General features: G+C 50.7%; 2 protein-coding genes across 2 annotated transcripts in view; one reads left to right on the top strand and one right to left on the bottom strand.

Annotated features, from left to right (window-relative positions):
• The window catches only part of ehmt2 (euchromatic histone-lysine N-methyltransferase 2), a 475,985-nt gene extending 471,698 nt beyond the window's left edge, over positions 1 to 4,287 (bottom strand). Inside the window, exon 1 of the mRNA XM_059971113.1 lies at positions 3,464 to 4,287. Coding sequence (XP_059827096.1) covers positions 3,464 to 3,484 — 21 coding nt within the window. The 5' untranslated portion in view covers positions 3,485 to 4,287. The remainder of the gene's footprint in view (positions 1 to 3,463) is intronic.
• A 35-nt stretch (positions 4,288 to 4,322) lies between these two features.
• LOC132394728 (zinc finger and BTB domain-containing protein 12-like) lies at positions 4,323 to 11,118 on the top strand. The gene is made up of 2 exons (XM_059971112.1): positions 4,323 to 4,507; positions 7,254 to 11,118. The coding sequence occupies exons 1-2, from the start codon at positions 4,323 to 4,325 to the stop codon at positions 8,386 to 8,388; spliced, it is 1,320 nt and encodes a 439-aa protein (XP_059827095.1). The 3' UTR covers positions 8,389 to 11,118.
• Positions 11,119 to 13,226: the final 2,108 nt, after the last annotated feature.

Raw genomic sequence — 13,226 nt, forward strand, 5'->3', positions numbered from 1 at the left:
CCTAAAATTCCTCCCTGATGGATTTATTGTTGCGCAAGGGGGTCACCCCAGTTACTGAAAGCAAAGGTTCACATACTTTTTCCAACAAATACATGTAGTATTGGATCATTTTTTCTGAAAATGAGTTGCAGGCTAAGTCATTGGCTGGATTTAAGGCAGAGATAGGTTCTTAATTAGCAAGGGCATGAAGGGGTATGGGGAGAAGGCAGGGGAGTGGGGATGACTGGAAGAATTGGATCAGCCCATGACTGAATGGCAGCTTAGACTCAATGGGCTGAATGGCCTACTTCTGCTCCTATATCTTATATAAGTAAATGAACAAGTATGTTTTTTGTGTTATTTATTTAACTGGGTTCTCTTTACCTAGTTTTAGGGCTTAGGGCTTAGAGATCTGATCACATTTCATGTCACATTTATTCAGGAATGGAGAAAATTCTACAGGGTTCTCAAACTTTCTAACACCACTGTATGTCACTATGACAAGTCAAGTTCACTGTCATTTAATCTGGCAACACTTTGACTGTGATGTGGCAGGGAGTTCAGAAGCCTAGTGGCCTGTGGAAAGAAACTGTTTCCCATCCTTGTTTTTGTGCATCGGTGTCTCCTGCCTGATGGTAGAAAGTCAAAGGGGATGATGGATGGATGGATGGATAAAACGAAGTACCCTGTGTGTACAACCCCGATATTCATTTACCTGCAGGACATCAAGTAAATACCAGAAACAGAATAGAATGAATGAAAGGCTTCAGAGAGTGGACAAATGATCAATGAATTGCAGCCTGTGATGTGACTGTAAGGAAGTGTTTCACTGCATCTGTGCAAAACCCTTAAAAAACCAAGTAGCAGGACAAAGCCATCATGTGTAGCCCACTGTTATCAGTGGAACCGATCCCTCGTACAACAGGCCATGTGTAGCCCACTGTTATCAGTGGAACCGATCCCTCGTACACCAGGCCACCACGTGTAGCCCGCTGTTATCAGTGGAACCGATCCCTCGTACAACAGGCCACCATGTGTAGCCCACTGTTATCAGTGGAACCGATCCCTCGTACAACAGGCCACCACGTGTAGCCCACTGTTATCAGTGGAACCGATCCCTCGTACAACAGGCCACCACGTGTAGCCCACTGTTATCAGTGGAACAGATCCCTCGTACACCAGGCCACCACGTGTAGCCCACTGTTATCAGTGGAACCGATCCCTCGTACAACAGGCCACCATGTGTAGCCCACTGTTATCAGTGGAACCGATCCCTCGTACAACAGGCCACCACGTGTAGCCCACTGTTATCAGTGGAACAGATCCCTCGTACAACAGGCCACCACGTGTAGCCCACTGTTATCAGTGGAACAGATCCCTCGTACACCAGGCCACCACGTGTAGCCCGCTGTTATCAGTGGAACCGATCCCTCGTTCAACAGGCCACCACGTGTAGCCCACTGTTATCAGTGGAACAGATCCCTCGTACAACAGGCCACCACGTGTAGCCCACTGTTATCAGTGGAACCGATCCCTCGTTCAACAGGCCACCACGTGTAGCCCACTGTTATCAGTGGAACAGATCCCTCGTACAACAGGCCACCACGTGTAGCCCACTGTTATCAGTGGAACCAATCTCTCCTACAACAGGCCACCACGTGTAGCCCGCTGTTATCAGTGGAACCGATCCCTCGTACAACAGGCCACCACGTGTAGCCCACTGTTATCAGTGGAACCGATCCCTCGTACAACAGGCCACCACGTGTAGCCCACTGTTATCAGTGGAACCAATCTCTCCTACAACAGGCCACCACGTGTAGCCCGCTGTTATCAGTGGAACCGATCCCTCGTACAACAGGCCACCACGTGTAGCCCACTGTTATCAGTGGAACCGATCCCTCGTACAACAGGCCACCACGTGTAGCCCACTGTTATCAGTGGAACCAATCTCTCCTACAACAGGCCACCATGTGTAGCCCGCTGTTATCAGTGGAACAGATCCCTCGTACAACAGGCCACCACGTGTAGCCCACTGTTATCAGTGGAACAGATCCCTCGTACAACAGGCCACCATGTGTAGCCCACTGTTATCAGTGGAACAGATCCCTCGTACAACAGGCCACCACGTGTAGCCCACTGTTATCAGTGGAACCAATCTCTCCTACAACAGGCCACCATGTGTAGCCCACTGTTATCAGTGGAACCAATCCCTCGTTCAACAGGCCATGTGTAGCCCACTGTTATCAGTGGAACCGATCCCTCGTACACCAGGCCACCACGTGTAGCCCACTGTTATCAGAAGATCGAACTGTTCCCTTGTACAGCAAGATGGAGTCTAGCTATCAGAATCCATCTCTTTATGACCTTGCACTTCACTTTTCCGTAGCTTTGTCATGAAATTTGATGTTTTGCGGCAATACGTAACCCTAAAGGCTAATTTGCAGGTTGAGTCAGTGGTGAGGAAGGCAAATGCAATGATAGCATTCATTTTGAGAGGACTGGAATATAAAAGCAAGGATGTAATGTTGAGGCTTTATAAAGCACTGGTGAGGCCTCACTTGGAAGATTGTGAGCAGTTTGGGGTCCTTTTTTAAGAAAGGATGTGCTGACATTGAAGATGGTTTAGAGGAATTTCACGAAAATGATTCCGAGAATGAAAGGGTTGCCATACGAGGAGAGGACTGGTTGATGGCCCTGGGCCTGTACTCACTGGAGTTTAGAAGAATGGTGGGTGATCTCATTGAACCGATTGAATATTGAAAGGCCTCAACAGAGTGGATGTTTCCTATGGAATGGAGTCTCAGACAAGATGGTACAACCTCAGAATAGAGGGACGTCCAGTTATAACGGAGATGAGGAGGAATTTCTTTAGCCAGAAAGTGGTGAATCTGTGGAATTCGTTGCCACAGACGGCTGTAGTGGCCATGTCATTGGGTGTATTTAAGGCAGAGGTGGGTAGATGTTTGATCAGTTGGGGGGGGGGGGAAGACAGGAGACTGGGGCTGAGAGGGAAATGGATCAGCCATGATGAAATGGCAGAGCAGACTCGATGGGCTGAATGGCCTAATTCTGCTCCTATATCTTACTGTCCTAAAAACTACAGATTACAATATTTTATTCAGTGATACACTTTGAGCCACACGGATTACACAGCAACCCCACAATCCAGATTAACCCTAACCTAACCACGGGACAACTTAACCTCACTTAACCTCAGTATTTGGACTGTGAGAAGAACACTGCAGCACCGGGAGAAATCCACGCGTTCCGCCGGGAGGAAGTACAGAGACTCCTTTGGGAATGTGGTCGAAATTCAATGGTTCAGTTTATTGTCAGAGAATAGAAACAGTATACAACCTGAAATACTCAGACACCCATGGAAAACAGAACCCCCAAACCCCCTCCCATCTCCCCCTACCCCCCCCCCCCACCTACCACCCACCGAGCAGCGGCAAAGCGCTCAGAGAGAGTCAACAGAAACTACCTGTTCACCGGAGCTCGACATGCCACAGTCTCCCCCTCCCTCTCTCTAACAAGGGACAGAGAGATACCACCCATTTCACAGCAAAAGGGGAGACTGACAGTCCCTGTTACCGTCTGCTGCGTCGCTTTTTTCAAATTCCTGAATTGAACTCAGAACTCCGATTCTTCGAGCTGTGATAGTGTGGCGCTGACCATTATGCCACCGGAATAAAATATAGCAAATATATTTACGTATTCGTGCAAAATTAGATCCAAAAATACTGAGGGCGTGTCATGGGAAATCAGATGGCAGAGTGTGTCAGGGGCGTGTGTCTTCAGGCTCCTGCACCTCCTTCTTGATGGAGGCAGTGAGAAGAGGACGCTTTATTCCGATACTTTATAATCAGTTGTGGAAGAATTCAAAGTTCATTTATTATGTATACTATACATAAACTTGAGGTTCATCTCCCTACATAGGCAGCCACAAAACAAAGGAACAGATCGAGAAAACCATGAAAGTAAGCGAATAGCGTTCAGATCTGAAGTTCATGAATGCGAGTCCCCAGCGTGGAAGCCAGGCCCATTAGTTACCGGCCTCTTACAGAGCCGTGACCACGACATTATCCGTAAGGAGTCCGTGTGTCCTTCTTGTGACCGTGCGGGTTTCCTGAGAGTTTTCCGCTTTCGTCCCACAGTCCAAAGAGCTGCTGAATGTAGAGTGCAAGTGTGGCGACAGATGCCCAGCACAATCCATGGTGCATTTCGGTGTGAGTGGCGGATAAAGCCAATCTTCAACCTTCACTACCTCAACTCGTTTGTAATAAATTAGTCTGCAATGCAAGGGAAGATTTTCAGTGTAGCTCGGTGCATGTGAAAAGAGAATGAAGCCACTGCCGTCAGAGTGGGCGGTGCGAATGCCTGTGGTCCCGGCACTCCGGAACCGCCGCTGGTCGGCCCGCTCCGCGCTGCATCCGGGAGTTGCGCCTCTCGCCTTCCGCTCGGCCACCCGCCGCTCGCCGCCTCAGAGTCCCGACGCCGCAGCTCGGAGCCGTGGATCCGCCGTCCGGTGAGTGTCCGCGGCGGCCGGGGAAGCCCGGAAACCGGAGCTGGACACCGGGACACCTCCCCAGCCGGCCCCCGAACGCGGGCCGACCGCCTGGTCGTTTCGGGCTGCCCCTGCAAACGCGGCCCTTAAAGGGGCAGCGGCCTCACCGACGCGGAGGGAGTGGATGGGAAAACGCTTGGGCGCCTGCGCCTTTAAGAGCAGGAGTCTTAAAGGGGCAGCGCCCTGTTTACCCGGTGAAAAGTTTTGCCTTTTATTCTGGCCATTTCCACTGAGGCAGGACAAGATAAAACAGTCGCATTCCCCCATCAATCCCCCGAATTAACCATAGCCTAATCACGGACAGTGCGCAATGAGCCTATGAACCAGGACGCCTGTGGGATTGGGGAGGAAACCCAGGCGGTGGCAGGAATTGAACCCGGGTCCCGAGCACTGTCAGGCGTTATGCCGGCCATTACACTACCAGCCTCCCCGCTCCAAGCTCCGGCACACTGCTCTGGCGATGGATATCGAGGGGTGTCCGGGATCTGGAGATGGGGGCGTCCGCAGGGATCTGGGGAAGGGTCAAGTTGAAAGAACCTTAAGATTATCGTTTATCCGCCGGTACAGCAGGCAGTCGGTCTTGCAGTTAGAGGCGAGTACGTGGCCGAAGTTTGAGGGGCGATGGAGGGAGATGCGTCCATAATAACCATACGCGTAAAATGGATAGGCTGTGGGTGGGGAGATGGAGCACTGGAGGAATTCAGCAGGTCACATCTGGAAATGTATAAACATTTGACATTTTGGGCCGAGACACGTCTTCAGGAATGGAAAGGAAAGGGGTAGATGCCCGAATAAGAATAGGGGAGGAGAGGGAGTACAAGATGGAAGGTGATAGGAGAAGCCAAGTCAAGTCAAGTCACTTTTATTGTCATTTCGACCATAACTGCTGGTACAGTACATAGTAAAAATGAGACAAAGTTTTTCAGGACCATGGTGTTGCATGACACAGTACAAAAACTAGACTGAACTATGTAAAAACAACACAGAGAAAGCTACACTAGACTACAGACCCACACAGGACTGTGTAAAGTGCACAAAACAGTGCAGGCATTACAATAAATAATAAACAGGACAACAGGGCAAGGTGTCAGTCCAGGCTTAGGGTATTGAGGAGTCTGATAGCTCTGGTCGTGACAGCCCGAATGCTTCAGAGCCTTTTCCCAGATGGCAGGAGGGAGAAGAGATTGTATGAGGGGTGCATGGGGTCCTTCATAATGCTGTTTCCTTTGCGGATGCAGCGTATAGTGTAAATGTCCGTGATGGTGGATAGAGAGTCCCCAACGATCTTCTCAGCTGTCCTCACTATCCGCTGCAGGGTCTTGCGATCTGAGATGGTGCAATTTCTGAACCAGGCAGTGATGCAGCTGCTCAGGATGCTCTCAATACAACCCCTGTAGAATGTGATGAGGATGGGGGTTGGGAGATGGACTTTCCTCAGCCTTTGCAGAAAGTAGAGACATTGCTGGGCTTTCTTTGCTATGGAGCTGGTGTTGAGGGACCAGGTGAACACCAAGGAATTTGGTGCTCTTTATTATCTCTACCGAGGAGCCGTCGATGTTCAGCGGGGAGTGGTCGCTCCATGCCCTCCTGAAGTCAACAACCATCTCTTCTGTTTTGTTCACTTTAAGAGACAGGTTGTTGGCTCTGCACCAGTGGGTGGGGAGGGGTGAAATATGAAGTCAGGAGGTGGAAGGTGGAATAGGTAAAGGGCTGGAGAAGAAGTAATCCAATAGCGGAGAGTAGACCATGGGTGGAAGGGAAGGAGGAAGGGATCCAGATGCAGAGTTGGGTGTTACTGCTACAGAGAAGGCGCAATATAGGTAGGCGATAAGGTGCACGATCATAACCAGGTAGAAAGATGGTGAGGTCTAGAATACATTTTACCCTACAGGAGGTCTGTTTTGAGTCTGGTGGTAGGTCAGAACCCAGTGGGTGGAGGACCAAAGGAAAGCTGCTGCCTTGAACGGAAAATCTTACAGAAAATAGTGGATTTGCCCCAGTCCATCACAGGCCAAGCCCTCCCCACTATTGAGCACATCTACAAAGAGCACTGTCACTGGAAAGCAATATCTGTCATCAGGGTCCCCCAGCACCCAGGATGTGCTCTCATCTCACTGCTGTCATCAGGCAGGAGGTGCAGGAGCCTCAGGACTCACACCACCAGGTTCAGGAACAGTTATTACCCCTCAGTCAGCAGGAAGCACCACCATCCAGGCCATGCTCTTGTCTCACTGCTGCCACCATCAGGCAGGAGGTACAGGAGCCTCAGGACCCACACCACCAGGTTCAGGAATGGTTATTACCTCTCAAGCAGCAGGTTCTTGAACCAGAGGGAATAACCTCACTCAACTTCACTTGCCCCATCATGAACTGTTCCCAAAACATGTAGATGCACTTCAAAGAATTCTTCATCTCATGTTCTCAATATTTCCTGCTTTTTTTTCTTGTGTATTTGCGCAGTTTGTATCAGTTGTACAACAGTTGTATGTTCGTACTGTGGGGCGTAGTCCTTCATTGATTCTTGTATTTACTGTGAACGCCAACAGGAAAATGAATCTTCAGGTGGTATATGGTGACATACTTGTAGCTAGGCAATAAATTTACTCTGAACTTTGAATTAGTCTTAAAGGAACAACTTGTGAACAAAGTGCAAGGACTCAGGGAAAAAGGCCGCACCTTGAATTCTGGTCCTTCTTTCCTTTCACAGGACGATGGCCAGCGGGAAGCTGCTGCGTTTCCAATTCCCCGAGCACGAAGGCGTCACCCTGCAGCGGATGAACCAGCTGCGGATGGAGGAGTGGTTTTGCGACGTGACCATCGTGGTGGGCGGCCTGCGTTTCCCGGGGCACCGCGTGGTGCTAGCGGCCTGCTCTCCGTTCCTGCGGGACCGCTTCCACATGGACCCGTCGCGGGAGGTGCAGGTGTGTCCCATGGCCGGCGCCGAGGTGGTGCTGCGGCTGCTCCTGTCCTGTTACACCGGCTCGCTGGAGTTCCCATTCCGCGACATCGTGGACTACCTGGCGGCAGCCAGCTGCCTGCAGATGGAGCACGTGGTGGAGAAGTGCCGCCAGTCCCTCTCGCCCTGTGTGGCCTCCGTGCTTACCGAGGAGGGCGACGGGCGCCCTTCCACCCCACAGATCGCCTCCTCCTCCTCGGGCCGGGTGCCGGACGCGTGGCCGGGGCCCGAGGGCGGCGTGAAGCAGGAGAACGGGAGGCCGGGCTGCGGCCAGACACCGCAGGACGCTCCCTCGGAGCCCGAGCCCCGGATCCACTCCACAATGGGACCGGCTGGGGCCGGAGGAGGAGGAGGAGGGATGCACGAGGACGAGTCATCGGCCGGCCCCACTGATGACCTCCCAGAGGAGGACTATGGGAGCCCATCCAGCGAGGGGCTGCAGCGAGGGGGTGAGGAAACAGCTCCGCCTCGGCCACCCAGCCCCGAGGGCCCCGGGGCCGAACAGGCCCGCTGCTCCGAGTGTGGGGCCGCCTTCGAGCAGCGGGAGCAGCTGGCCGCCCACATGGTGAAGCACCGGCTCTACTTGTGCCTCCTGTGCGACAAGGTCTTCAGGAAGAACGCGCGCCTGGCGCAGCACATCAACGTTCACACCGGCTTCAAGCCGCACTGCTGCACCGTCTGCGGCCGCACCTTCACACAGAAACGCTCGCTGAAAGACCACATGAACCTGCACAATGGCGACGCGCCCCACTGCTGCAACTACTGTGACATGCGTTTCACCCACTACAACACCCTGCGTGTCCACCTGCGCGACCAGCACGGCAAGACCACCACCAGCAACTCAAGCGGCAGCCGGCTGGCCGAGATCAAGGTGGTGGTGCCCTAGGGCAGGTGGGTGAGCGAGGCTTGGGGGCGATCAGTCTCGCTCGCCCAGACACCACCACGGACACGTACTACCCACCCCGCGAGTTCTTCACCGACGTTCTAGACTCTCTCCCTCCTGAATGATAACTGGATTGGAACAGTACCACACAGGAACAGGCCCTTCAGCCCACTATTGTGTGCCAGCTAAACTAATCCCTTTTGCCTACACAATGTCCATATTCTTCCATTTTCCTCACATTCATGTGCCCATCTAAAACTCTCTAACAGACTTGTCTCTCCCACCACCCCAGGCAGGGCATTCCAGGCACCTGGCACTCTCTCTGTAAAAAAAAGACACTTGCCCCTGACATCTCCTTTGAAATTACCCCCTCTCACCTTAAAAGTGGGGTCTGACCAGGGTTCCATACAGCTGTGACATTGCCTCTCGGTTCTTGAACTCAATCCATTGATTGATGAAGGCCAATTTACCACATGTCTTCTTAACCACAGAGTCAACCTGCGTAGCAGCTTTGAGCGTCCTGTGGACTTGGACCCCAAGATCCCTCTGATCCACCACAAGAGTTACTATTAATACTATATTCTGCCGTCATATTTGACCTACCAAAATGAACCACCTCAAGCTTATCTGGGTTGAACTCTATCTGCCATTTCTCAGCCCGGTTTTGTTTCCTATCAATGTCCCGCTGTAACCTCTGACAGCCCTCCACATTATCCACAACACCTCCAACCTTTGTGTCATCAGCAAATTTACTAACCCATCCCTCCACTGCCTCATCCAGGTCATTTATAAGAATCATGAAGAGTAAGAAACATAGAAACATAGAAAATAGGTGCAGGAGTAAGCCATTCAGCCCTTCGAGCCAGCACTGCCATTCTGTATGATCATGGCTGATCATCCAACTCATAACCCTGTACCTGCTTTCTCTCCATACCCCCGATCCCTTTAGCCACAAGAGCCATATCTAAGTTCCTCTTAAATATAGCCAATGAACCGGCCTCAACTGTTTCCTGTGGCAGAGAATTCCACAGATCCACACATCCTCTTTTTTAATGTCCATATGCTCAAGCTTTTCAAGTCATCCCTACAACCACCAAGTTCATTTTTCATAGTGAGTACTGAAGCAAAGTACCTCCATTACCAATTTTCCACTGTCACACTTGATCGGTCCTATTCTCTCATGTTTTATCCTCTTGCTTTTCACATACTAGTTGAATACCTTGGGGTTTTCCTTAATCCTGCTCACCAAGGCCTTCTCATGGCCCCATCTCGCTCTCCTTCCTGCTAGCTTTATAATTTTCCAGATCTCTATCATTACCTAGTTTTTTTTTAACCTTTTCTTCTTTACTAGATTTTCAACATCTTGTTACACTGTGGTTCCTGTACCCTACCATTCTTTCCCTGTCTCATTGGAACATACCTATGCAGAACTCCACGCTAATATCCCCTGAATATTTGCCACATTTCTGCCATACGTTTCCCTGAGAACATCTGTTCCCAATTTATGCTTCCAAGTTCCTACCTGATAACTTTATATTTCCTCTTACTCCAATTAAATGTTTTCCTAATTTGTCTGCTCCTATCCCTCTCCAGTGCTATGGTAAAGAAGATATAATTGTGATCACTGTCTCCAAAATGCTCTCCCACCGAGAGACCTGACACCTGACCAGGTTAAGTACAGCCTCTCCTCTTACCTACATATTATGTAAGGAAACCTTCCTGAACACACTTAACAAACTCCACCCCATCTAAAACCCTTGCTCTAGGGAGATGCCAATCAATATAGGGGAAATCTCCCACCACGACAACCATGTTAGATTGCATCTTTCTAGAATCTGCCTCCCTATCTGCTCCTCGATGTCCTTGTTATATGTGGTCTATAAAAATACCCAGTAGAGTTATTGACCCACAGCTGTTCCTAACTTCCACTCACAGAGACTCAGTAGTCAATCCCTCCATGACTTCCTCCTTTTCTGCAGCCGTGACTCTATCTCTGATCAGCAGTGCCTCGCCTTCAGCTCTTTTGCCTCCCTGAAATTAAAGTCTGGCACACTAAGTAACCATTCCTGTCCCTGAGCCATCCAAGTCTCTGTAATGGCCATATTATCTTAGCTCGAAGTACTGATCCACACTCTAAGCTTTATTCATGATACTTCTTGCATTCAGTCTGCAACCCTCAGTCTGAGCGTATCCCTTCTCTCTCACCTGCCTATTCTCTCTCCCACACTGTCTACAAGCCTTCTCGATTTGTGAGCCAACCACCCCTTCCTCCGTCACCTCAGTTCTGTTCCCACCCCCCCAGTGATTCTAATTTGAACTCTCCCCAGTAGCCCTAGCAAACCTCCCTGCCAGGATATTGGTCCTCCAGGGATTCATGCAACCTATCCTTTTTTTTTTATATAGGTCATTCCTGACCTAAACAAGGTCCCAATGATCCAGAAATTTGAATCCCTACCCCCTGCTCCAATCCCTCAGCCATGCATTTATCCTCCAGCTCACTCTATCCCTATGCTCACTGTTGCTTGGCACAGGCAATAATCCGGAAATTACTACCTTTTCAGGAACTCCTACCTATGTCGTTAGTAGCAATATGTATCACAAACTCTGACTGTTCACCCTCCCACTTCAGGATGTTGTGGACGTGATCAGAAAAGTCCCAGACTCTGGCACCTGGGAGATAAACTACCATCCACGTTTCTGTCCTGCGTCCACAGAATCACCTGTCTGCCTCTAACTGTCACTGCTGACAACCTCTTCTTTTCCCTACCCTTCTGAGCCACAGGGACGGTCTTGCCAGTGTTGCTTCCCCCAGGTAAGCCTTTTCCCCCTCAACAGTACTGTAACAGGCATAGTTATTGTTAAGGGGGACAGCCACAGGGGTACTGTCTAGTATCTGAATCTTGCCCTTCCCTCTCCTGACTCATCTGTCTCCCAAGGCCCCGGTGTGACTACTTGGCTATAGCTGCTCTCTATCACCTCCTCACTTTCCTTGACCAGGCGAAGGTTATCAAGCTGCAGCTCCAGTTCCCTAACCCGGTCCCTCAGGAGCTGCAGCTCGACACATCTATCCCCATCCTTCACAAGTGACTTACCTCAACATGACCTGTTATCGTTGAAGCCCTGTTGAGCCAAAGCCCTCCTCCTCTGTCGCCTGCTCTATAAAGTGTCTTCTTTTTAAACTCTTCCCGCTGGTCTAACTCACTGACATCCACGCGCCTTCAGCAGTCGTTCCTCGATTGAATCAAATCTCACCTGTGAGGCCGTGCTGTCTTCGTGCCGTGTCTGATCACGTGTTCTCTGCCACTCCAAGCACCTTTGCCTTGTTTACCATGGATTTAATGTGACCCTGTTGATCCATGGTAAACTAAACAGTCTCTTCAATTTCCTGTAAATTGTTGAATTTCCCACCCAGTGCTGATCCAATTCCCATTGGAAAACCCGAGTGGTTCTGTCTCTATCCCCAATTCCCTGTAAATTATTCAACTTTCCAGTCAGTGCAGATCAGTTCCCTGATCGGCTCTGTCCTCACCCACACAGACAGCGAGTCCCAGACCATCCCCAGTATATGGGCAGAAATTTTTCCTCTCACACTCCTTCCCCCTTCTCTGTAAATCTGTGCCCCTGTTCTATGAACCAGAGCGAACGGCAACAACTCATCCCCCGCCTCCACCCAGTCTCTCTCGAAACCTCTCCCTCCAAGGGGAACTGCCCTGGCTTCTCACTTCACCGTCCCTCTCTGGAACTGTTCTGGTACTTCTGCCCTGCACTCTCTCCAGGACCCCCACCTCCCCTCCTGGTTTCAAATTTCACCATTCAACATCCTCTCGAGAGGGATCAAGGTACTCCCTCCTGCCTCGCCTGGTCGAATCGACCTTCGCTGTGCCTGCCTGCAACTCCCTCCGTTCTTCGCTCTCCTGCTGCATCGATGAACCAGAGTCAGGTCCACAGCTGGCTTCCTCCGGGAGGGAGGCGTGTCCTTCTGGCTGGCACTTAGTTCCACCCCTGACCCGTTTACGTAACCCGCCACCACATTTTGTAGTATCATTTTGAAAAAGAGTTGCTATGTTGTCTTCCCCCACCCCTTTCAGACGAGACCAGACTTAACCAAATAAAGTGACGTTTTCTAAAACTCTGTGCTCCGTTCGATCTCGTCCATGGAATCGCACAGATGTCAGAAAGCTGAAATAAAGGGGTAAATATTGGAGAGTCTGAGAGGCCAGGAGGTAACTGTTGAGTTAACATTACAGGTCAGTGGATGGGGTAATGTTAAAGTGGCCATTCACCTCGTCCCTCACCTCCATTCAGAGCCCGAAACAGTCCTTCCAGGTGAGGCAATACTTAACCTGCAAATCTGCTGGGGTTGTCTATTGTTTCCAGTGCTCCTGATGTAGCCTCCTGCACATTCCAAAGATCTGTCGTTGAGCACCTCCGCTCCATCCGCCAAAGCAGAATTTACCGGTGGCCCAACATTTTCAATCCAATCCCCATTTCCGTTCTGACATGTCAATCCACCCCCTCCTCCTTGTGCCTTGATGAAGCCACTCTCAGGGGGAGGAGCAATACTTTACTTCTGTCTTTTGTGGCAGACAGAGTGAAAGTGCTTGACAAAGCGGCTCCTCAATCTGCATCGGGTTTTGCGATGTACAGGAGGTCGCGCTTAAAGAACCGGATACAGTCGATGACACTGACAGACTCACAGATGGTGTTGCCTCACCCTGAATGGAGATGAGGGAGGAAGTGAATGGGCAGGTTTCAGAGATAAGTTCCAGGTGAGAGGTGAGTTAAAGGAGTCACGTAGAGACGCCTCTATAGAAGCAGAGGTGTGGGGGTTGGGGGGGGGG

Source organism: Hypanus sabinus, chromosome 5, assembly GCF_030144855.1.
Source record: "Hypanus sabinus isolate sHypSab1 chromosome 5, sHypSab1.hap1, whole genome shotgun sequence".
In the NCBI taxonomy this organism is placed as follows: Eukaryota; Metazoa; Chordata; class Chondrichthyes; order Myliobatiformes; family Dasyatidae; genus Hypanus; species Hypanus sabinus.

Excerpts from the sequence above, each read along its gene's own strand:
- LOC132394728 (XM_059971112.1), top strand. The coding sequence starts at position 4,323 with ATGAAGCCACTGCCGTCAGAGTGGGCGGTGCGAATGCCTGTGGTCCCG. Across the intron at positions 4,508-7,253 it reads AGCCGTGGATCCGCCGTCCG|GACGATGGCCAGCGGGAAGC; the intron begins GTGAGTGTCCGC and ends TTCCTTTCACAG.